Source organism: Canis lupus, chromosome 20, assembly GCF_003254725.2.
Source record: "Canis lupus dingo isolate Sandy chromosome 20, ASM325472v2, whole genome shotgun sequence".
NCBI lineage: Eukaryota > Metazoa > Chordata > Mammalia > Carnivora > Canidae > Canis > Canis lupus.
In genome coordinates this window covers 22594512-22620495 of record NC_064262.1, presented here as the reverse complement: position 1 = coordinate 22620495, position 25984 = coordinate 22594512, and the positions used below count along the sequence as shown (strand labels likewise).

At 42.7% G+C, this 25984-nt stretch overlaps 1 protein-coding gene across 4 annotated transcripts in view; it reads right to left on the bottom strand.

Annotated features, from left to right (window-relative positions):
- Positions 1-25984, bottom strand: part of FRMD4B (FERM domain containing 4B) — a 321458-nt gene that overhangs the window by 155795 nt on the left and 139679 nt on the right. Inside the window, exon 1 of one of the 4 annotated variants that reach the window (XM_049097560.1) lies at positions 17114-17413. The exons of 2 other annotated variants lie outside the window; for them this stretch is intronic. In XM_049097560.1, the coding sequence (XP_048953517.1) occupies positions 17114-17275 (162 nt within the window). In that variant the 5' untranslated portion in view covers positions 17276-17413. Of the gene's footprint in view, positions 1-17113; positions 17414-25984 lie in introns of those variants that run through there. One more of the 4 variants, XM_025456543.3, reaches the window with a different exon arrangement.

The following is a 25984-nucleotide window of genomic DNA, read 5'->3' as shown; positions in this document are numbered from 1 at the left end:
ACATAATCAGTTCTAGTGGCTCCCAGAATGGGACAAAAGACAGTTTCGTGGTTGCTTGTGGCTATGAAATCTCACTGAGACAATTCAACTATGACAAAATTATATTTAAGTTAATAAATATGGATTTGAGAGGGCCCAATAAGCTTCCAGGCCTCGGGCATCTAAGATGAAAAAGAGAAAATAGATGGTGCATTGTTTTGCTCTCCTGCCCCAAGCTTTATCCCTTGTTACAAAATAAATAAATAAAAGCCTCAGTGAGCCTTTCCAGCTTCTCTAAATGAAGTATAGAACATTTACAGAAGAGACAAAACAAAATTGCTGAAATTCACTCAATAGTGAATGGGGAAACCATAGTATGACCTAAACAGTAGAGTAAATGTAAAAGGCAAGAACTATTCTGGCTATATTGAAATCTTGACATCGAAATATATTGAAATGCATGACAGAGGGGCTGAATGATAATTTATCTTTATGATACTTGGATTTATGCAGTGCTCTACTTAAACTTATTTTAAGTATACAAGAAAATTCCATACCACTCTGAGATGATAAACATTTTATAAGAGACCAAAATTTGCTCTCAAGTCTGGCTCTGAAAACGTGCAAACCACTTGATACTGTGATAAAACATAGAATATGTTTTTTCCCGATGTTCTCAGGCAAGAACAATCCCAGTGTTTTGAGCATTATGGCCTGTAAGAAAGTTATGAAAATCAGACAGCTCCACTAATAAATGAAATAAAATGAAAAAAAGATATAAGAAATAAATTTCTGGCTAAGAGAGCAGCATAAATCAAAAGTTATTGGCTAGGGTATGGAAAAGCAACACTCTTGTTCATTCAACAGTAGTATAAATTGGTACAACCTTTTTGGAAATCCAAATTCCTTCCAAACAAGGTGTTTTTATCTTACAGAAAATTTCCCACAAATGTACTGCATACAAAGATGTTCACCGTAGCACTGTCTTAGTGAATATTGTAAACAATCTAAATGCCTATTATAGGGGATTGATGGAAGTAATTACGGTACAATCATATCACTGAATATACAACAGTTACAGAAAATAATGAGAGGCCAGTATCTAAACATGTGTATAAATAAATACATTTCAAAATAAGATGCATATGATGATTTCACCTTTGTAAAAAATTTATATTGGGCAGCCCCGGTGGCGCAGTGGTTTAGCACCGCCTGTAGCCCAGGGCGTGATCCTGGAGACCCTGGATCGAGTCCCACGTCAGGCTCTCTGCATGGTGCCTGCTTCTGTCTCTGCCTCTCTCTCTCTCTGCGTCTCTATGAATAAATAAATAAAATCTTTAAAAAAAAAAAAAAAATAAAAAAAAAAATAAAAAATTTATATTAATGTAATATGCATGCCACTATACATTTTTTAAAAATCTGGTGAATATATACCATGGATAGGCATTTCGGGGCACACCTGGGTGGCTCAGTCAGTTGAATGTGTCTGACTCTTGGTTTTGGCTCAGGTCATAATCTCGAGGTTGTGATCTCAGGGTCATGAGCTTGGGTTCTGTGCTCAGCGCAGAGTCTGCTTGATATTCTCCCCCACCCCCACTCTTCCCACTCTGCTCTTCCCCCTGCTTGCACTCTCTCTCTCAAATAAATAAATAAATAAATAAATAAATAAATAAATAAATAAAATCTTAAATAAAAAAGCCATGCATTTCTATAACAATTATACTGATGGACTTATGTTATTATAATGATAAAAAGCTCTATGGTATGCAAATGAGCACAAGTATTACTGTATTCAACAGTAATCACATCAATAATGATTAGTAATCATTATTAAATGGACATACAAGACAAACACTTGGGGGAATGGACTACATGCTGGGTGCAGTGACACAGGGTTAACTGGGACAGATCCCCAGTTCTGCAGGAACACTTTCACAATAGGCAGGATCAATTGTTTTAAGTAGGAAATTTTACAGAATTACAAAAAATTACATAAATCCTTGCTATAAAAAAATTTAAACTCAGAATTATGAAAATAAAAGAAGTGGAAAACTCTCCCTTCATCCACTGACATTGCCCAGGGGTAAACATCATTAATGGTTTGGTGTATATATTTCCAGCCTGGTTCTCCCAAGCAAAGGAATACATACACATATTTCTTGCATAATATCTGTATCTGTTTATCTCTCTACACACACACACATACACACACACACACACACTCATCCTGTATATTATTCTGTCTTGTGTGTTTGTTTTCACTCAAAATTATATCACTGACAATTTGGGGAAGCTGTCCTCTACTTCATTCTTCCTCTTGATCTCATGGAATGGCATGGTACAGAGGTATTACCATTTTATCATGCTTTCTCTTATTTATTCACGTATCTAATGGTTTGCTATCTCAACTAATAGTGCAATGAAAATCTTCCACATGTACCATTATGTAAGAATATTATCAAATGACTTCCTAAAGTGGAGATGTTCAGTCAGAGAGGTCACATATCTCACATTTTGGATACCACTAACCTTTCCTCCAAAAGATTGTACCAATTTACCAGATCAATTATCATTTAATTCTCCTGCTTCAAAATATCCATCTCCTCCCTTATTCTTTTTTTTTTTAAGATTTTATTTATTTATTCATGAAAGACACAGAGAGAGAGAGAGAGAGAAAGAGAGAGAGGCAGAGACACAGGCAGAGGGAGAAGCAGGCTCCATGAAGGGAGCTTGACATGGGACTCGATCCTGGGTCTCCAGGATCATGCCCTAGGCTGAAGGCAGGCACTAAACCGCTGAGCCACCGGGGCTGCCCTGCTCCCTTATTCTTATTTTAGGTAAGCTCACCTAGATGAGAGAGGAAAAGAGGATCCCATTTCTAGGATGCTTGTCCTTGTCTTTTCTGCCTATTTTAGTAGTCAGGGTCTTTTCCATAAACTATAATTTATTAAGTTCTCATCACAATGGGGTGAGGTACTGGAGTGAGTAGTCCCAGGGCATTCTCCCACTTAAACCTGCCAACAATATTATGAGATATTATGTCCCCATTTTACAGATGACAAGACTCATCATGCTATGGGCTGCACTGCCTTTTACCCACAGGATCAGGGCTCACATCCATCTGACTCCAACGTCCCCAGCTCCCAAAGGATATGTATAAATCACTCAAAGGAAATAGATAAAGCCTTTCATCTCATTACAAGGTCTATTAAAATGGACAGATGTCATTAAATATCTCTAAATAATGAATGAAGCAGCTTTGGTTTAGGAAGGCATGACACTGTTGTTGCCCACTTGGTCTGTGTTTTTCTTCAGACGTTCCTCAAGCCTGCAATGACTCACCTGGTCTTGCACAGGATGAGTGGTTGCTGGGGAAGGAGAGCGGGCAAGTACCACATTGTGAGTGACACGCTCTACTGCTCCCTACTTAAATACTCAATCCCCCCATGTGGCAGCCACAGCATGGCCCCATTTCACAGGCAGGAGGGCTGAGCTGAGCTGGGACATGACACGGGAGCTTCGGCACATAACCACCTCTCTGGTTCTCTAGTTTCTTCTCTTTAAACCAATGGAAACAAATGAAGTTGTTCACTAATTTTCATTCACTGAACTTCATCAAAATTGATAGCAACTTCCCATACCTTAAACTTAAACTTGATAGCAACTTCCTAAAAAATACGATCTATGATGGAACTTCACCATATTATTGGTACTGAGCAGTTATTTCAGGGTCATAACATAACTTTAAACGTGATGTTGAAGGGGGGGGGGAAAGTAAAAGTTATGTTTGATAAATATATTGGTTCATGGTTCTCCTTTCTGGAAAAACTTTAGATATAGTCATATATTTATATATATACACACACACATATATATACACATATGTATATATACATTTATTTGTATATTTGTACTCACACACATACATTTATATATATAAATTATTCATATCCTTAAACATGACCTAGTTAGCTCCAAGAAAATATACAGAAAAAAAAAGTCAGGAGGAAAAAGAAAAGGATAGAAAGACCATAATTAAATTTTATTTACTTAAAACACACAATATATAGCATAAAGGTACGGCAAATTTTTGCCGTATCTGTCACCTAATGTAGCGTAGGAGCCTGAAAAGAAAAAAATTAAACTGATCCAGTTTGGTTGTGAATAAAGGGCACTGTTTAGACTCTGGTAAGGTCTCAAAAAAAATTTTTTTTTTTTAAACTCAGAGTTGGCTTCTGAAGTTTATTAAAGGAAAAACACATTCACTAAAAAAATACCATTTCCAAAAGGTATTTGAGAGCAAAATCTTATGAGCTTGGCTAGAACTATATCTGGCATCAAGACCTAGAAATATTAATATATAAAAACCTTAAGGAAGAAAGAACTGCAATAAATTTAAATATGAGTTGAGAGTTAAGATTCTTTATATCCTGACCGAATTGTTCCAAACTTAACCAATAAGTTCATTTAAAAACTGATATTAGATTATTTATTAAAAGTACATGTACTCTGCGTTCAGGAATTATTTGGGAAATTCCTAGTATTACTTTTTGTGCTGGGGATTATGATTCTGTCATTATTTAAGGTTGATAATTAGACACAATAACCATCTCTTGTAACTCAAAGGGTCAAATTCTCTTTATATTGACTGTGCTTGCAGAATTTTAAAAATCCTAGACATAGCCAAAGACCTAGGGAAAGCAAGCTTTTAATTAAACACTAATGAAGACCTGGGGAAAAAAAAAAAAGGTTGTTTTTTTTTTTTCTTTTCTTTTCTCCCAAGAATCCAGGGAAATCCAAAGGGTCCCTCTATCCTTAACTCCAGTGGATGGGAATGACAGGAGACAGGGTCAGAATGATAAGCAATGTCCATAGGATGCCAAAAAAAAAAAGAAAAGAAAAGAAAGAAAAAGGAAAGCAAAATGTCAGAAGTGTCTGTCAGCACTGGTCAGGCAAAACAGGGCACCTTCCAGAACCTAACCACAGGGCTGGGCACAGGAAACAGCAATCACTTGACAGTCAGAGCTGACGAGAAACTGTAGAAGCTGCCAAGCTCCCCACCCTGGGCTGGGCGCAGATGGGGACTTGAAGCCGGCTGTGCACAAGACCTAGGGTCCTGGGGTGAGCCCGTTTTCAGGGGCCCTGCCGGAAATAACCTACTCTGCTATCCAGAAACTGCTTTTCAAGACATCAGAGAACCCAAACAAATTTATTCTCAGTCAGCAGTACTTAGGTTGGCTTGGGGCTATTTTCAATAACAAAAAACAAACAAACAAAAAAAACCAATAAATATACACATACAAAGACATTTCAGCCTGCATGGCTTTTTCCCCTGTATGAAATTTCCAGAACTTTATAGACCTCGAGCTTCCCCTTTGGACAGAGGTCCCCTAATGCTACGTTTTCCTCCAGACTCTTAGTGTCCCCCTACACCACATGCCACCACCATCCTGCCCAGGTCCCCACCGCGTCTCACAGGACATCAGAAAACAGTGCCCTAATTGTCTTCCCCTTCCTTAGCTGTACCCGGCAGGTTGGCTAGAGTGAGCTTCTTAAAATGTAAAGCAGATTCCTTCATTCACTTAGTCAATAAGTATTTCCAAAGGATATCTTAGGTTCCAGGCACTGAAGCTACTACAGCGGACAAAGCCAAGGCCCTGCACGTCTTCCACTAACATTCTGCATGGGCAGACACCGAGGAGAATCTGAACAAAGTTCTAACGTCAAATGGCAATGGGGTTAGGAAGAAAAATAATGCAGGATGCGGTAAGGGTCAGGGGTGGCCTGGAGGGTTGGGTGACATCTGAAGAAAGACCTGCAGGTAGTGGAGGGGGAGGTGGAGACATGTGTGGACTTCTAGGTGACGGGGTTCCTGGCAGAGAACACCCCAATGGTAAAAGGTCTGAGGTTGGAATGCACTTGGGTAGGTTTAGGAGAGAGAGGGGAGGCCAGTGTCACTGGAGAAGCCTTAGGGGATGGGTGTGAGGAGTTACCACCAGAGGCTGAGTGTGTGTTTGCTGGCAGTGGGGGTGAAGACAACCCAGAGAAAGGAGGTGCTGATCACCCGGGGCCTTGTGGGTATGGTGAGGCTGGCTTTTTCTGAGTTGGGACATCACCTGAGGGATTCAAATATGAGAATGGAAAACGAACAAACAAAAACAAGTAAGAGAATGGCATGATCTGAATTACTTCCGGAGCCTGGATTGAGAATATATATCATTTAGTCTCAACTAGTTCACTGATTCCTGCTATGGCTATGGGATTTGGTAGAGGGAGAGGCAAAGACTGGGGAAGTCCTAAGGCATCAGGTGGGTAAACAGAGCAAAGGAAGGGGCTGAACGGTTTGGTTTTCTTTTGTTTTTTCGTTTGTTTTTTTTTTTTGGCTGAACGGTTTGTAAACTAAGCCTCTTGCATGTGATGGCTGAGTGCATGGGATTTGTCTTTGGACAGAACTGAGCTCCAACCTTTGCTCTTGGACAAGTTACTCAGTAGCTCTACATATTTCCCACATTAGCCAAGGGGTTCGATAATACCTGTTACATGGCACTGTTAGGAGAACTGAATGAAATGGTGACTATAAAGTGCTTAGCACTATATATGACATATAGAAAATGTAGAAAAAAAAAACATAGTTAACACTTTTTAAAGGCCTACCATGAGCCAGGCACCCTACTGAAATCTTTATTTATCTGTGTTGCTCCCTCAACAATCCTGGAAGATTGGTCCTATTATCGTCTTCATCTCCTACACAAGAAGATGAGGCACAGAGAGGTCACGTAATTTGCTCATGTCACATGGCTAGGAAAGGACCCTGTTTGGAGTTCTATCCTGGTCACACGTTGCACTCATAACTCCTAGCATGATTACTTTGGGCTTAGGATCAAGTTTGTGCAAGGGGTTCAAATTTTTGCAACCAAAAAGCTACTATTTCTCAACCCATGTTATTTTTAACCTTCACACCATACCATGCAAATGTAAGTAGTATTTTATCTTTTGCATTGGTAAAGAAATGGACCCAGAGCAATTAAGCAACTTGGCTCAAGGTCACACAGCTGGTAAGTCATGAAGCCTTGATTTTAAACCAGGTCCAGCTGACTACAGCTCATTCTATTTCCCTATTTTATCAAGGCCCTTTTCTCTCTCAGATAATAAGCATCTAATCACATTTTAATGAGACAAACTTATTTCTGTAAAAATATTTGCTGGCTACATTACCCAAGGGTAGCATGACGCTTATAATAACTGGATCTCCTTAGCAGTTGCAAATCTCAGGGTCATATGAGAAGAGAGCTCATCCAGATGAGAGAGACAGCATTCAGTGGGGTCCCATAGCCTTCATGCATGAGAGTCTAGGGTTCAGAGTTGAGACGAAGAAAGTTTAATAGCTTCGGTTGCAAAGAAAGAAAGAAACCAACCAAATAGTTGTGAGCATCTTTGCTGTCATGCCAGAATCAGAAGATGTCAGAATCCCAGGATAAAAAGCTGTGCCACGCAACCATGTGGGCAGTGTCTCTCTGCAGTGCTCAGTGGGTCCCTGTCCTGCTCGCTACAGTAGCCTATAGTTCTTAATCTGGGGTGAAGAGAGAAAGGAGGAGCCAAGGATTCTGCAGACTGTAGGATTTCGATGGTTACTCACATACATAAGACATTGAGAAGACTGCACATATAAAGATAACCATTTTCCAGGCACTAATCCCTCCATCCATCCAACCATCCATCCATCCACACTTATATCTAACACGGGTTACTGAAAGTATCAATACATTGAATTTCTAGAACAATCATGGGAGAGAAACACTTTAAATGAGATATTATAATTATATTTTACAGCAGAAGAAAAATTTAGTCTCAGAGAACTCACATACTAATAAAAGGGGAGTCAGGATTTGAGCTCAGGCAAACTGAGTGTATAGACTTCATTTTTAAGGGTCAGCCTATGTTTCCACTCAATGTTGGCTGAGTGAATGAATAAGTGAATAAACTGATAAGATTCTATCTCCACATGTTGTTTACCTTTTAATAAATAAAGCAGCAAGTCAGTGGCAGGAGGCTGAGCACTGGAGTCAGCCAGAGCACTATTCAAATTCCAGCACTGTGACTTATTAGTTAATAAGTATATAAAACCAATAAAGTGAGGTTCAAGATATCATCTCGTAGAGCTGTTACAAGGACAAAGATAAGGCACGACATCTCATAAAGCTAAAGATTTTCTGTATATCCCCTGGAGAAGTTCTTGCTCATAAGCACAAGGAGACAAACACAAAAACAATCACTGTAGTATTTTGAGACACTGAAAAATTGGAAACGGCCTAAGTGTCCACCAACAAAAGATTGGTTATATTCATACAATGGAATACAGGGATTAAAATGAATTTAGAGTCAAATCCCAAAAGCTTGTTGAGAGATTAATAAAGTAGCAGAATGATACATCCTTATACACATTTGACAAACACAGTGGTAATATATATTGTTTATATATATATATATATATATGGAACACATACAAACATATGTGGCAATATTATAAAAACATGCCCAGGAATGAGAAACATGAACTTCGTGATAGGACTTTAGGGAGAAAAGAGAAGTACTGGTTTCAATCGATTTTATACAATTGTATTATATTTCAAAAAAGTAAACATGGCAAAATATTAAGATGTCTTAAAAATGGGAGGTAGGTGCATGGACTTTTACTCAATATTATCTTTTATATTTTTGTATATTGAAAAAAAGAACTCTAAGGGTTTTGTGTTTTAAGATAACACATGCCAAATGCCAAACACAAGGCCTGGCACACAGCAGCTGCTAAATAATTAGTAGCTATTAGTCAAGTCAAGGCAATGAGATTATATACAAGCACTAGTTAAAGAAAAATAGTGAAAAAAAAAAAATAAAGAAAAATAGTGATTTAAGCAACGAGCTTTGCCCAAACACAAAATTCAAGAGACTAAAGATGATTAGGACATGAGGGGAAAATGGCACAATATAATTTATCACGTTTGTCAGCCTCTTTCATGCTAAGTTTATTTCAAGGATGCCAGGATTTGTATTTGTTATATATGAACACTTCTAGGCACACATATATGTAATTACATGGCAACTTTGATTTTTTTCATGAGAGTTTAATTTCTGCTTCCTTTCCATGCTTTATGTCATATTGTCTTGTCTACAAAACTTAGAGCTACCTATCTTATTTTTCCACTCGAATCATTCACACTTTTCTACAACCACCAAGCTGGACAACACAAATTTCATGTTCATGATAAGCAGTACACGATAAACAGAAGTTATATTGCGCTGCAGCTCTACCAAGACAAGATGGTATAAGGAGAAACAAACACCCATTGGAAAAGGCAGGAGAGTCTATTCTTAACTTGGTGTTTTTCAAGCTGTGCAACAGAGTCTGCAATTGCCTTTCGAATATAACTGAGACCGACCAAGTTGATTTTAAATAACACAGTCTTTTAGAAATGTATTTATGTGAAGTGATGGGCTAGAGCATTAAGGTAGTTTTCCTTCTGAGTTTTGGGTATCTTAGCATGTCAGTTCCTTGCCATAAAACCCTAGTCTTTGGCTACCAGAAAAGATGGAAGACAAATTTTCTCAGTGATAAGGAGACTCGTATTTCACCTATCGGCCAAGTTTTCTCTCCTTTCTGTGTGTATTACTGCTATTAACTGACTCCATGGCCACCCAATCCCTTCACTAAGGTAGGATCCAATCCGGAGACAGTCAGGCCATGTTCTAAAATAAAGCCAGATTCTACATCCTTCATGTCAACGCAATCCCTACTCCCCGCTTCCTTCCCGTGGGCCCTTCCTCAGTTCAGGCTTTGATCCCAGCACCTGTTGGGCAGGCATTTGTAGAAGATGCTGTGATGTGCTGCCTAGACTTAGTCCCTCAGTTGTCGGAGGCATTCTGAACTGACAGCCCACAGCCCCCCTGGGCATCACCCTCCCTTAAAGAGCTGCCTACGTCAAGGTCACTCCACATTCTTTCTCAAGGGCAGCCCACGCCCAACGATGGGTTGATGTAAGTTGGCGGGGAGAACAGCCCTCTTATTCCCGATGGGGACAACTCTCAGTTCCAGAACTACCCAGGAGGGCAGCTGAAGCCATTTCTCCTCTGCTCATCCTGCTTTTTTCTATTCCCTTCTAGAAAGGGATGTTGCCATTGTAGTTGTTCATGGAAGAGAAGGACCTGTGCACGAGGACATATCCAGGTCCTCCAGGTTCTTTTCACTCACCCCCTGTGGTTGGGGAACCACAGGCCTCCTGGATGCTCTGTCATTCCCCAGGCCACCCAGCATGCGCTGAGCACCATCTATGTCCTACGCAGAGACACTCTGTCAGCAGCCTACAGTCCAGTGCGAGGTGGGTGCCCACACAAGCGAGGAGACACAGGTGAAAAGGCAGGGAGGGTCGTGTGCCTGGGAGGGAAGGACGGTTTCCCAGGCCTGGATCCAGCTGGGGGGATCTCAAGCTGAGGAAACAGCAGGAGCAAAGGCAGAGGGTGGCGGGAAGCCCCTCGAGGCTGCAGAACAACCAGCCATTACGATGGATTCCCACATCCACCTCTCGATCTAGCTGGTATAACGTCTCCTGGAGGTCACTTCAAGCAAAACTCACCCCCCACCTACATTTCCCTCCACCACCACCCCCTTCAAAAAAGGAGTCACTCCCAGGGTGCTCTCTAGTAAACATCCTGCTTGTAGATTTGTTTCAGGAATCAAATCTGCATCAGCATTCATGCGGTACCATGATAAGATCTCTTTTCCTAGTCCCTGTGGTCGAGTGGGTTACGGGATCAACTCCGATCAACGACCTGTGAGAAGTCACATGAGCCACATAGAGGCCGAGCACCTAATTGCCAGTGCAAAACCTCTAAGGGCTCTTCACTCTTCATCCTGGTAACTGGCAACATGCAGGAACATTCTGTGAGCCTCCGTGACAGTGATGAGCAGAGCTTACAGACAACCAGTGACTGGGCAGGTAGCGTGAACCAAAAACAAACCTTTGTTTCTTCAAGCTATCAGGATGCTGGGGCTGTTTGCTGCCAGAGTGAAACCTATCCTCTCCTGACTAACATACCTGGATACCTGGATCGCTGCCACAGCCTCCCAGCTGCCCTTCCCGCCTCTACCCTGCCACCCTCTCCCAAATCTGTCTAAAGGCCTAAAACAACCTCTCCCCTGCCCCCAAAGATCTGAGGAAAAACATCAAAATCCTAAAGTAAAAGATCGCTCAAATTCAGACGCTATTCTCAATCAAAATCTCTGTCTCTGACTCCAGCTCTCTTTTTCTCTTTCTCTCACCCCACCCTCTCTCCTCATCGGCCTTAATAAACTTAGGATTCCCCCAAAGCCACGTTTTCCTAGGCCCGAAATGCCCTTCTGCCTTTCTCTCCAAGTTCTAGCCATCCCTCGAACCTCAGCTTGAGAATGACCTCCTCCAGGAAGCCCCCTTGGCTCCCTTCTCCTCTTTCTTTTTCTGCTTTAGTCCAGTCGGATTTAGATTCCCTCCACTGTGCACGTAGCGTTTCATTTCCGTAACTGTCTCCCGTCTTTGACAATAGATTCCTCGAGGGCAGAAAAAAATGCCTATTTTGACTTTGTGTTGCTGATACCTTGGCACAGTAGCAGGGCCGGGCCGAGCACTTTGATCATTATTTAAGGTACAAATAAACGAACCACAGAATGAATCAATCTGTAACCTCAATCATGTTCTACCATAAAGGACCTGGTAAAAGTAAACTGAACACTCGTCTTGAATATTTGTTCACTAATTTCCTGGTGACTAGGTATTTGGTGAGAAAATTCTTTCATATTCCTTCAAGTTCTATTTTTTTCTATGATTGAATTTTGGACTTTTCCTCCTCTAGCATTCTCTATCCAATGTGTTGCTTTATTCCTAGTATGGGAACTGGCAAACATTATCTGTAAAGGACCTATCAGTAAATATTTTCATCTTTGTGGCCGATACAGTCTTTGTATCAACTACCTGGCTGTAAGTAGTTAAGTCATAACGACTCAGTTCTGCTGCTGTAGTGCAAAAGCAGCCACGGACAACATGTAAATGAATGAGCAGGGCTGTGTGCCAATAAAACTTTATTTACAGGGGATCCCTGGGTGGCTCAGCGGTTTAGCACCTGCCTTTGGCCCAGGGCCTGATCCTGGAGACCTGGGATCGAGTCCTGCGTCGGGCTCCCTGCATGGGACCTGCTTCTCCCTCTGCCTGTGTCTCTGCCTCTTTCTCTCTCTCTATGTCTCTCATGAATAAATAAAATCTTAAAAAAAACCTTTATTTACAAAAACAGGAAGCTCTGTGTCAATAAAACATTACTTACGATGAGAGGCGGGACAGTTTTCTCCTGCGGGTCACAGTTTGCAAGCCCCTCTTCTAGTCTGTGTAATTCAGAGAGTGAAGGCTGGGGATAGGCAAAATACACATGGTTTGAGATGCACACAGGCCACTGAATGCTCAATGGGGAACTTGCCTTTTGGGGAAGTCGGTCTTGCCCAGCCAATGTGGTGGGATGCAAAGTTCATGTGTTACCAGTTTATGGATTATCAGAGTCTTGGATTTAGAGAAATTATTTCCTTTGAGACCCTATTGGGTCTGTGATCTCCTAGATTTTTTGTATTGGCTTAAACAAAATACAGGCCTACTGTGTGAATACGAGGGCAAATACACAAGGCTCACCCTACACCCACTGTGGGAAGCCACAGTCTCTCTTACTTAACATCCTTGACTGCAAAGATGGGAATTTAGTTTACGGAGAACTAGTATCACTTAGAAAAACAATGGTAATACCCCCAGCTACCCTTGATCAAGGACCTTCTATGGGTCTGGTGGTAAGGGCTATGCATACCCAAGAGCTAACATGTATTGAACAATTTGCATGTACCAGGCAGGGCGTTCAGTGTTGAAGATTTTATCTCATGAATTTTTCATCCTGCCCATAATGCAGGTACTACAGTTCTCCTCTTTTATCCAGGAGGCCCAAAGAGGGAAAACAATTTGGTCAAGGTCAAATTTGCTGAACTTGGAGCCTACAGCCTCTGCCTGTTTTGCACTGTGTGCTACCCCTCAGTGCCAACTGCTTGCCTCAGGGAAGCTGACCCAGCCTCTTAAGGTCACTTAAGTATCTCAAATTCTGTCCAAGTTACCTCCTGGGGGAGGCAATGACTCTATTCAGGGTTTGCAAGAAATTCTACCTTTGAGGTGTTGGAGATGAGGGGAAAACTTAATCCCAAGTAACTAACTGAGGGCTTTGTTAGAACATGTCACACTGAATAAGAAGCAAAGGGTGTTGATTTTTTTCAACCACATTCTCCCATCATTTTCCACCTCAGTTGTTTGTTAAACCTAATTAATTGCTATAACAGAATCTATCCAGGCAAAATATCAGCAGGATAGATAAATGGCTGATGAATCAGCTTTTAATATTTAATCCCAAATTGAAGATAAATGTCCCAGCCTACTACTTCAACCAAATTCAAACTTTTACTTATGAAGTAAGTCTTTGTTCAAAGCAGCCCCAGTATAGCTTTGGCCTGCTCTTTATTTAGTCGTGTTATTACAGAACTGCCTTATAGCTAGTACCTTAATTATTCATGGTTTTTGGCAAATTAAGCCTCGTGGCTCTCCAGTATCTAGACATAGAGGAAGTGTCCAATTCCAGAGAAATTATGCCTTCTCAGCTGTGCCAGCCAGGCAATAATGTTGTTGCCAAATTCTGCATGAATAGGTGGGAGATCTTATTTCACTTACAGTATATGAATAAACAAAACATCCCCCCAGGGACTGCCAGGTATTTCATGTAACTAATATCTCCAGCACCACCCTTATATTTCTCTCTGGAGTGACTGAACCCTGGATTTCCTTACAAACAAAACTATTTAGACTACAAGCAAGAAACATGACACCTTTTTATTATCAAGACGATAAAAAATCGGGTTCAATAAATCTGTAACCCTATGGTGTTTCCTGTTCATATGCCAGTAAACTGGGCAGTACCACTGAACATTCCCCTTCATGATTTAGAATTTGTAATTACTGGATAGCAATAAGGGTATTCTAATGATGAGCCCCGCACCCTGTTAACTCGAATTACTGCGGCAAAATACTTGGAAATGTGTTTGTCATTAATCTTTGTACTTACCTTGAAAAAGAACTATTTTTTAGGGAGCTCTAGCTTTGAGATTCTAATAAGGCAGGTGCAGTGGACATTACGGATCTCACCCCAACTGAGCTCTGACCCTCCCCCACTGTTTGGCAGCTATGTGGTCTGCCTGGGACGAACCTCACTCCCAGCTACCAGCTACGGGAATGGGTCTGCTCCCCCACTGGCCTTAGCCCATCAATGTAATTAGTGTTTCTCAATAGTTATATTCATTATCATCGTCTTAAGGAGCCTTGTAGATAGTATTTTTTGTTTGTTAGTCACCCCCTCCCCCTACAAATTCTAATGCCAAAAGTATACTGTGTATCTGTTATGTATGCATATCTGTGCTTTATACACAAAAAGAGGAAGATTTTTTGCGCCCCCTTCCCACTCCCAAGAAATAATTTTTGCCTCTTGGTGGTCCTATCACTCCCATTGAGAATGCCTGAATCATAATCCCATTCCCTGTGCCATACAGTGCATGGCACTGAGGGTGGGTAGACCCTAAATTAACCTATCAGAGTGCAAACTCGGAATTTTTTTTCTTAATAGCCTTTAGAGATGAGAAATTTTCTTTCTTTCTGGATGGGTTGATAGGTGGATCTAAGCTCTGGAACCACTGCAACTCTCTGCAATCATCAGGAAAGAAACCAGTAAAGAAATAGCCAACACATGAACAAGAGAAGGCTAAAAGAATAATGAGCAACAGGCATTGGGCCATGATCAAACCATACCTGCAGTTCATTCAACTGCTCGACTTTCTGGTTTGTCAAAAGTCCCTTCTTTTTATTTTGTAGATTAGAGTTGGGTTTTCCATTATTATAAATTCCAAATGACAGAGCAGATAACATTTATTGAACGCTTCTTAAACTCTAGGCACTGAACTAAATATCTTATGTGTCAAGTAATTCGTTTATCAACCTCTGTGATTAGTACTATTATATTTCCCATTTTATGAATGATGAAACTGAAGCAGGGTAAGATTAAGTAACTTAATCAAACATAGGCAGAGGTTGGATTTATTCCTATGTCTCTCTAACTTGGAGCCTAAGGTATCAATCACTTTATTTTCCTGCCTTACAGTTCTAAACAATTTAAGTCACTGCTTTCTTGCTCAACATTTAAAAGGCATTAGTGAAAATGGTATTTCTTTGCTAGCAATTAACTTGCGTTTGTGCAATGAAAAAATCTATGATTCTCCTAAGCCTTAAAATATTTTAAGAATTCTTACTTCTCACAAAGCATAGGAAACTTTAAACTTGGAGATCATTTCCTACTTGACCATACTCATAAAAATGGCCATCATGATTTTAGATGTCCTTTCTTATTATCCTGAGTGGGTATTGGCTCAGTCACCATCCATTTTACAGAAGAGAAAGCTTACAGTTTGGCAGGACAGTCCTTCAAGTGGCTGTTCTGCTTAAAAATAATTATTGATACAACTTATAAAAGTTTCTCCAACATTAAAAAGCAAAAACAAAACTCTATGGGGGTCACATGTCCTACAGACCAATGCAACAACGATTGTCCCAAAGACAGAAAGGCAGAGAGGCACACACTTCAAGAAGCCAGGTGATCTGTCTACAGTGGCCAGATGGGCTCTATCCACAGCTCTGTAATACTCTCAAACCCCCACATGCCACCCGGCGTCTCAGCCTGGCCTTTGCATTCTCACAAAATACAAGACAACACGGACATGTTTTCTAAAGCAAGAGTCATGAAAGCATGAATCAAATGTTGCTCACATTATAATGAGGATGTTACAGATGTCAGCGATGTCAAGGGAATGCTGATTTTTTTACATTGCCCCAGTTTAACCTGAGGGGCTATTCTTTTAATTTTGCTTTATGGATGGAAGGCTACAGCTTGTCAGAACCAGAGGCTTGATGGCACATAGGACTCATTACAATGAGATGCAAATTCTAGCCAGAGTGGGCCTGGGGTCAGGGGAGGGGGAATCTAGGATCTGCAACAAAGCTACTTCCACATCGGGAAGAAAACAGGATGATGTTTTCGTGATGATAGTAAACACCAGGCATAATCTTCCTAAATACAACGTAGATTGAAAAAAAAAAAAAAACAAAACCTCAATGATATTAACAACTCAAGCAGAGGACTTTTAAATCCACAAATGACTGTCCAAAAAAAATAAAAATAAAAAATCCAGAGAAGCTGCAGTCCCAGAGAAGATGAATGGTCTCCTAGTTGAACAAAGTTGCTGCATTTTTTGCCTGCAGGATGGGACCTAGCAGAGAAATAAAGAGGCTGTGTTGTGCGAGGGGAGTAAACCCCAACGTAAGCATTCCAACCATCTGCCAGGCCAGCCCTCCCTCTCCCTACCCTAGCCACCATCCTTCTGCGAAGGGTTCACAATTTGCTGTCCTTCCTCCGCAAGCCAGTAGACACAGAATCAGCTTTTCCTGGCTCTGCCTTGCAAGTTGGGGCTGCCTGATGGAAAACTGAAATAAAATCAAAGGAAAGAATGCAAACCCAGCAAGGCCCCTCTGATGGTAAACTGGTGTGAAATCGCCGGTCCCCGAAATGCTCACCCCCCCATCCACCCCAATAAAATGGAAAGGAAGGAATCATCTGAATGTCAAAGTGTGGCTTCTTGCAGCCAGACCCCGCAGCTGCTGCTGCTGCTGCTGCTGCTGCTGCTGCTGCTGCTGCTGCAAAGCCACCGCTCTCTCCGAGCCAAGTGCCAGGCAGCGGACACCATCACTGTGTAACAGATGTCTCTGCAAGTGCAGGTCCTAACTCGCAAGTGCCCCCGCGCCCAGTGGGCAAAATCCACAAGCTCTGTCAGGCAACAGTCACCCACACACGCTGAACATTTGACCCCAGAGTCAAGCAGCCCTCTAGGAGTCGAAAAGAGCGAGGGAAGGGCGGAGGGGGAGAGGGAGAAGAAAATCCTACAGGTGGAACGGGCTTCCCAAGAGCGCCTGGCATCGCGCGGCGCCCGGCTCACCTGGTACACGTCGCGCAGCCCGCACCACGTCCGCAGCACCTGGTGGCACGCCCGCAGCCTCTCCGTGTACCATCTCCGCAGCGTGGACACGGTCAGGTTCCACACGAAGCGGCTGCCGCTGAACAGCAGGTCCTCCACTCCGCACATGAACACCGAGGCCATGCCGCCTGCTTCCCTGCGCCCCCGGGGTGGGGTGGGGGCGCGCCCCGGCTCCCGCAGCTGCAGCCCAGCAAGCCCCGCCGCGGCGGCGCGAGCGCCTGGGCTCCGGGGCGCCGGCCTCTGCGGGCAGCCCGGGGGCGGGGGCGGGGGGGTCAAGCCTTCCCCGAACTCGGCTTTCACCGGGCGCCCCGGCCGGCCTCCCGCGGCATGCTCGGGGTTGGGCGCCCGCCAGCCCACGGCCGCGGCTGGCACACACAAGCCCAGCGCCCGCCCCGGCCGCCCCGCGCGCTGGCAGCGCCGAGCGAGCTGCGCTAAGCTCCGCCAGGCGAGCCCTCTGCGCTCCCGGGGCGCGGGAAGCCCAGGCCGGCGGGGACTCCCCCCCGCGCGCCCCGAGCGCGCAGGGCAGGGGCGGGAGCGGAGCGGCTCGGGGCAGGCAAAGACCAGGGCTGCATTTCAGCCTCCCGCTTGCACGTACGTTCTGCGCACACACACACACACACACACACACACACACACACACACACGCAGCAGCTGGAGCCTCCTAAACCGCCTTGGGGAGCATCTCACTGCACACTACAGGGTCTTTGCTCTGTGCACACTGATAAATACCTCCGGGCAGCCACAGAGGCAGGAGGGGAAAAGAAAAAAAAAAAAAATCCTCCGAAGCATCCCTCTGGACCCCACTTCCCTGGGGGGCGGAGGGAGACAGCCCTGAGCGTTTCCTTGGTTGTGCTGGAGGCAGGAGATGAAGACACCAGTCTCAGAGCAACAGTGTCTGTGTCTGGCGTTGGCTGCACAACCTGGTCTTTGCTCCCCATTTGAGGGTCTCCAAGAACATGACAGCCTGCCTGCTGCTGCCCCGGCCACAGGGCAGGTTCCCGCAGGTTCCCTCAGCTTCCCGCCGTGCTAATTCCAATGCAGCAGGCAGTTCAGGAGAATTACAAAGAGTGTGTTCTTGGTCTCCAGCAAATAGCTCCCAGTTACTGTTTGCTGGAAAATAGAAGCTCACAAGAGAATCCTTGGTTCGGTTCTGGAAAATGCAGCCTCTGGATATGTCTGGCAGCAGCTAGTTGCCAGCACAGAATGGCACAGGTAGTTTATTCTCGACTCAAAACTGAAGGAAACTGTTGGACCACTCATGAAGTCACCAGATAATTAATGTGTGTGTGTTTTTTTTAAAGTTCTCCCCCTGGAATTGATATTGCCTAAGGCATTTGGGAAAAGGAGCCCAAGGAGCCCCACATACCACCAGTCTCTGTTTAGAATATGTGTAGATTTCAGTTCCATATAACAGTATAACATTTCTTACAGCAAAAGCACTGCAGCAAATTTCAGGATGTCGGTTTGTTTTTGTTTTGTTTTTTTTTTTTTTTTTTGCTTTTCTTTTTCTTTTTTTTTCTGAATCCATCTGTAGGACAATTGTCAATTTTATTGGTGGTTTCACACCTGGGCTGTTATCTTGGCTATTGAGTGGCAGGGAGGTAAGGCGCCAAAGCCTTTCTCCTGAACTAGCTCAGAAGGCTTCAGAACAGATTATCGACAAGTAAATCAGCTTTATTTCAGGTTTCAAATGTGCCTTTGGAATCTTAATTCAGGTGAAACTCAATCAGTCAGAACACAAAACTGTGTTCTCAAAGTGCCTATTGTTTTGGAAATGCCCATGATCGGGAAACTTTTAAATGACGTTTCTCCTACTATTTTTACTTCTTTTTATTACTAATAAAATCACCTAGGAGTTTCTGTTGAATTAGTTCACTGGACACAACACCTGATCCGAGATCTGGAAACAATTCCTCACGGTAAATCTACTCTATGCGCCCATGAGTATGAGCATTCTGATGATGTTTCCCAACATAATGGTCACAGTGTTTCCACAAAATAAACTAGGTCCTACAGAATCAAAAGAAACTGAACTAAGTATGGTTCGAAAATGAAATGTCATTCTTCTAATGGAAAACTACTGATCTTCAAAAATGGAGTGTCAGTATGAGTGAATGGAGGTGGTACATTTATTTAACGATGCAGTGTGACTGTATTCTCGGAAATACCGGGCAGCAAAGGGAATACCAGAATAAAACCTCCAGCAGGTCAATTATCTCTGTCTCATGACACCAAGCTCTCAGAAGAGATGCTCTAGAAACCAGGGCTATTATCCCTCTGTGCACAGGTCTAAAGTCACTGCTCAAGTCCAACCTCAGTCATTTTCATTGCAGATTTCCAAAGTTGGGGCTTATACTACTTTCTGGAAAGTGGGATGTGGTGTCAGGGTTCTTTCTCCAAGTGCCGGGCCTGATCCAGCAGCATCAACACCATTGGGGGAACCTTGTGAGGGATGCAAGTTCTCAGCCCACTCCAGAATCAGAAACCAGGGGGTGAGGTCAGCAATCCCAGCACTCACGCATCCTCCGGGAGATTCACACTAAAGAGAGAAAAGCACTGTTGTGGGGCATGGTTGGCAGAAGCCATGTCTCCTATGAGAAACACACGTGACTTAAATTCCTGTTCCTAGAGACCTGTACAAGCTCCTTAAACCCACAAAGCCTCAATGTCCTCATCTATAAAATTGGTATAATATCAGAATCCACCATCTAGGGTTTTGGGGGAAAATTAAGTAAAATATTGCATAGAAAGTGTTTACTGTAGGGGCACCTGGGCGTCTCAATGGTTGAGCATCTGCCTTGGGCTCAGGTCGTGAACCCCGGGGTCCTTGGGATGGAGTCTGCATCAGGTTCCCTGCAGGGAGCCTGCTTCTGCCTCTGCCTATATCTCTGCCTCTCTCTGTGTCTCCCAGGAATAAATAAACAAAATAAAATAAAACAAAAAGAAAGTGTTTACTGTAGCAGCTGGCAAAGCGTAAGCACCCAAAGAAAACTACCACCACCCCTCAAATCATGAATCGTTTCCATTTTTTGTATGCAGATAAAACAGAAGTAAGGTGGTTTTGGTATTGTTTTTAATTTCAACTAATCATCCACATCTATTTTCCTACACCTTTCTATGGGTTGGAGGTTATAGTTGGTGGTGATTCGCTTGCAGGGAGCAATTCTGTTGCTTTCATTCAAGTTCCCAGAAAGCTTTTTGAATCTCCATCTTCCCTGGCACAGCCAACCTTTGCTGGGGGACTTGGAGAGGCGGTAGGCGCTCAAAGATGGATGCAAGACAAATAAAGACACCAACATCCACTCTAATGCTGCTTCTTACCCAAACAGCTTCCCTCTTCTGTGGAAGAAGAAGTTTGAAGCTCCAGGACAGGGAAGGAAAGGCAAGTTCCTCCTCACCAGAGACCAACAGGGGGTGGGGGTGTTGGCAACTGAACCCAGATGTGCAGCAGTGGAGAAAAGAGTGACCCAAGTGTGGCATCATTCTTAAAATGGACTAACCACACGGGACAAACCAAATCCCAGGCACACACCCTTGGTCTAAAATTTCCACTGGAAAGGGAGCTAAATCAAGCTGGCTTCAAAATTATCTTGTTCATAATTTATTTTTCTTTCTTCAATCTTTCTTTCTTTCTTTCTTTCTTTCTTTCTTTCTTTCTTCCTTCCTTCCTTCCTTCCTTCCTTTCTTTCCTTCCTTCCTTCTTTCTTATTTAGGAAGAGGACTTTCTTTCCTATTCAGCATCACAGTTCCCTGCAATACGCTGTAATTTCCTGCAGCTCTCTCTGGGGACTTAAAAAGATGCTTCAGGTGACAGCATTACTCATACACCTGGGAGTTCTGCTACGGAGGTAAAAGAGAAATTGTCATTATCCCTGAAGCTCCTGTCGGTTTTCCTTTGAGCAATCAGCAGGAAGAAGAGCACAATGCTGGGAAGGCAGCACAAAATGCCAACTCCAGTCTCTAGAAAGAGCTAGCCGGTTGGTAACATAGCAGCTTCCAATGGTCCCCTCTGCGCCTCAAAAAAGACAGGGTTCACTGCCTGTGGATTTTTGTTTTTTTAAGACAGAGAGAGCACAAGTGGGGAGGGGAAAGGAGGAGCAGAGAGAGAGGCAGAGAGAATCTTAAACAGGCTCCATGCCTAGTGGGAGTCCAACAAGGGGCTCGATCTCACAACCCTGAGATCATGACCTGAGCTGAAATCAAGAGTTGGATGCTTACTGACTAAGACACCCAGGCGCCCCGTCAATGAACATTTTAAAACTTTACTCTCTCTACACACCTGAAAAGCCAATGGCTAAATTCTGATAGACCCTGAATGTTTGACATAGGGCTTGAGGGTGATGAAAACAAGATTTTAGTTCAATGGCTCTCAATCAGGAGCAACGTTGTATACCTCCCTCTGGGACATTTGCCAATGTGTGGAGACATTTTTGGTTGTCATAACTGGTGAGGGGGGTGGGTGCTAATGGTGTCTAGTGGTAGAGGTCAGGGATGCTGTTCAACATCCTACAATCCTCAGGACAGCCTCCACAAAAAAAGAACTCTCCTGCCTAAAACGTCAGTCATGCAGGGATTGATGAACCCTTCTAGTTAAATGCTACACTCTGCTCTTCCTCTCAGATCATTTTCATTGGGAGAAACAGTCTTCCTTCTTGGTATTTTCTCCCCAAAAGGCAGATTGGGGAAGGATGCAGCAATCATTCTATGATGGTTTTCATGTCCTTAAAAAGCACCATAACAAACTTAAAGCCCTTTGAGAAAGAACTGGAATGTCATTTTCTCTAATCTTCACTCAATCTTTTTGTGATTTTTCATAAAAATGAGGAATAGTAATTCTCATCATAAACTACTTATATTTTTGATCCTTTAATTTTTGGTTCTATCATTTCATTTAAATTAGAGACTCCTTAGCTGGACCAAAGCTTTTCTTTGGCATGTTAAAAAAATTCCCTCCATAATGACCCCAAAGTGCAATACTGATGCCTCCCTTGGGCCACACACTGTTACAAAGTCTCTCATGTGGCAGGCTATTTCCTCTTCCTCCTTTTTTCTCTGTTAGACTGTAAGCTCTAGCAGGAACCCCTGTGGGTGAGGTGGGGGGTGGGGTGGCTGGATGGTCCCACCCTGTTGAGGAGTACCCCTTGCACTGGAAAATGTTTTGTGACCCTGGGCGCTGCCAGGAGTGTCCCAGGCCCTATGACATCAACAGCAAAAGCACCTCTACACATTTCTAATGCCCCCAGGTATGGTGGCAGCTGCCCCCATTCAGAAACCACTGGCAGAAGCAGGGAAAGGGTCTTACTCATATTTGTTTCCCGGGTGGCTGGCACAAAGCAGGCAATCAATACATGTCTATGGAACTGACAAATGAATGACTATTTGTCTCAACAGTGAATACAGAAAGAAGTTCATCCATCCCCAAAATACATACCGTGGTTCATTAAAAAAAAGTAATGTATTGAGTTTGCATTACGTGTCAGGCAGGGAACGAAGTACTTAGAATGCACTGTAACAAAACAGAGATGATCTGTCTAAGTGAGTCTTAGAAGAGTGAGAAAGGCAGACCACTGAACAAGTAATAAAAGTAAGTCAGTCGGAGAAGGACAAACATTATATGTTCTCATTCATTTGGGGAATATAAATAATAGTGAAAGGGAAAATAAGGGAAGGGAGAAGAAATGTGTGGGAAATATCAGAAAGGGAGACAGAACGTAAAGACTGCTAACTCTGGGAAACGAACTAGGGGTGGAAGAAGGGGAGGAGGGCGGGGGGTGGGAGTGAATGGGTGACGGGCACTGGGTATTATTCTGTATGTTAGTAAATTGAACACCAATAAAAAAAAATAAAAAATAAAAAAAAGAGGAAGCAGGCACTGCCACAAGGGTTATAAGGGAGGGTTGTAATATAGGATTGGCGGGGGGTGTGTGTCAGGGAACGCATCACGTGAGACTGCGGCTGAGACAGAGGAGTGAGTAGGAAAGAGCTAGCTAGGTGACACACAAATAATGCTCTGAGGCAGAAGGGCAGTAGAAACGAAGGCTCTGTGAAAAGACAGAGCCCAGATTTGTGGAGCTTAGAAAAACCAACAGTAGGGGATGGTTGAACAGTAGGGGGGCCAGGGAAGCCCATCTGGGCAGCAGCTGCAGAGTTCCATGGGTGAAAAGAAAAGGCTTAAGGTAGGCTGGTGGGAATGTCTACAATAACTAAGCCAAAAAAGTCAACATGTCTCTCATGCCCCTGGAGAACCCCAGGGCGTTATCCTCCAGAACAGAGTGAGGACATGGTGGGTGAAGGTGCCCCCTTAAAAGCAGCTGTGCAGAGGTAGGCTTCTCATTCAGGGGGTCTGTTTGCCCCTCTCCCTTCTCCATCCTGCCCCAAGGAAAAGGCAGGGGGCTTGGCAGACAGAGAAATTCTGCTTCAATCCCAACTTGAGCTAGAGGCTAGGTGGTCTTGTTCTTCCCTTCACTCCTGCTTTAATTCCTGCTTCCCTTTGGCTGAGAGAGCAAGGAGTGTCCTCCAGTCTTGGACTCAAGCAGGAGTTGGAAGGGAGTGTGCAGAAGTCGTAGAATCCTGAAGGGGAAGGAACCAGTCATTATGGCCCATCGTCTAGGGAAGGAACCAGTCATTATGGCCCATCATCCAGGGCTGACCAGTAGGCTGATTAAATTCTGCAGCTGTCTTCCCAACTTTGAATGGCTTTTTGGCATCATAAAGATCTAAAAACATTATAAACTAAATAATATCCAGCACTAAGGCACCTATCCAGCATCTGTCCTTTGGCAAACTCATTCCACTCCTACAAGAAAAAACAAGAAGAAAAGAAGAAAGAAAGAAAGAAAGAAAGAAAGAAAGAAAGAAAGAAAGAAAGACAGAAAGAAAGAAAGAAAAAACCAAACCTTCTCATCTTCCTCAAACATCTCATGTGTTATTTCATTTAACCAAATTCTAGCTCAAAGGAAAAAGGAGGGATGCTATCTTTATTGTATGAGGTACAAAAAAGGGAGCAATGTGCTAGATCCACGTTGTATCCATTTTTACTAGTTAATCCATTGAACAGATATTGGAAGCTCCTGCCAAGTCATCTATGTAGATGTGAAAGCACTTGAAGGGGATGTTGCTTCCAAAGAAGCCCTCATAGGTCAGTGGGAAAGAGTTGACCTTCTTCTTGAAAGAAGAAATAGTATCAATGTTGTGATTTACCTCCCACCCCCATAATTTGTCACCTTTTATTTACACTTCATTTACATGCACACCAAAAAGGACAAAATTAAAATAGTAATAAATTGGTGATATAGCACCCTTAAAAAAAAGGGTTTATTTATTTGAGAGAGAAAGAAAAGAGGGGAGGGGCAGAGGGAGAGGGAGAGAAAGTCCCAAGATGACTCGGAGCTGAGTGCGGAGCCCAGTGGAGGGCTCGAGCTCAGGACCCTGAGATCACGACCTGAACCAAAACCAAGAGTCAGTTGCTTAACCAACAGTGCCACCCAGGTACCCCTGTAGTACCCTTTTCTCTAATTAAATACAGTCATCTCCAGATGTAGCATCAGTTGATTTACACAGTATTCTCCCAAGGTCAAATGCAGGAAGGCTTTGCTGGCCCCATTTCATGGATAAACAAACTGAGGCAAACAGAACCCGAGTAATTGGCTGAAGATCAGTAGGAAAAACATTTAGAAGCATCTTAAATAATAGGGCTGTTAATTTTTCAGTCCTAATTTGAGAGACAAAAGGTCAATTTCTTTTGTATCGGTAAGTTATTTTCTTTGGTCTCCTACTATAATTTATAGGTTATGAATGGCTCTGGAACTTATTTATTTCTCCAGGAGGTGAGTTTGGCAAAATTCTCACCCTTTGGACTTACCCCATTTAAGTAAGAATGAAACAGTGATAAGAAGAAAAAGAAAATGAAAAGTTATAGAACTTTTTTTATGGAAGTTAAGAGCAGTTACTTGAAACCCAATGGACCTTCGCTTCTATACAATAAATGAAAGAAGAAAACCAAAAGATACATAAAAAATCTTGACTTTCCAAAGATCAATCGTACTGCAAATGTGCCAATAACTAGTAAAGCAAAAAACAGAAATCAGCCAAGATCGATGGCTTGCAAAGTAGTAAGAGCTCTCAGGACCAGGTATATCCTGCCCATCAAATAAAGAAGTTATAAAAAATAGGTCATTCTCCTGTTATTACTAAAAAATACAGAATGATTTGGTAGGATTATTGTTAGGAATTTCGACTATTTGGCCTTGAGCAGCAAGAACAAAATAAAAGCAAAGTTTGGCATGTAAAACCATAAAAAAAGACAAAAAGTTATAAAGGTATTTATTTTATCTTGCTACCCTAAAATTAACTTAAAGTTGATATTAATGACATATCCTTCTCAACTACAAATGGATTGGCAACAAGAGAAAGCAGCTGAAAACAGCAGGCTATAGGCCTAAGGCCTATGGATATTTCATACAGTTGAGAAAACAGTTGTATATTCTTCAGATCAAGAGTTCAGAAAGCTCTAGGCAGTATTTGAGAAGAATGAGGAAAAGAATTTCATGATCTGGTCTTGAATCAATAACAAACGAAGAAAACAGGAGTTTCACTCCTGAAGGAGCTGGCACTAAAGATATTTAAGGTAGATCTCCTCACTCTAAAAAGATTCCATCATAATGTCAATCCGGTGGGCTTGCAAATAATTTTGGTTTATTCCTTGTATGTTTATATATTTTGGCAGATGGTGTCGAATGTATATTCATTAATCATTTACCCCCTCTTTTCAGAGCTCTCATTTTCCATACCTCTGAAATGAACTATGATTGATCTAAGGGAATGCATGACTCC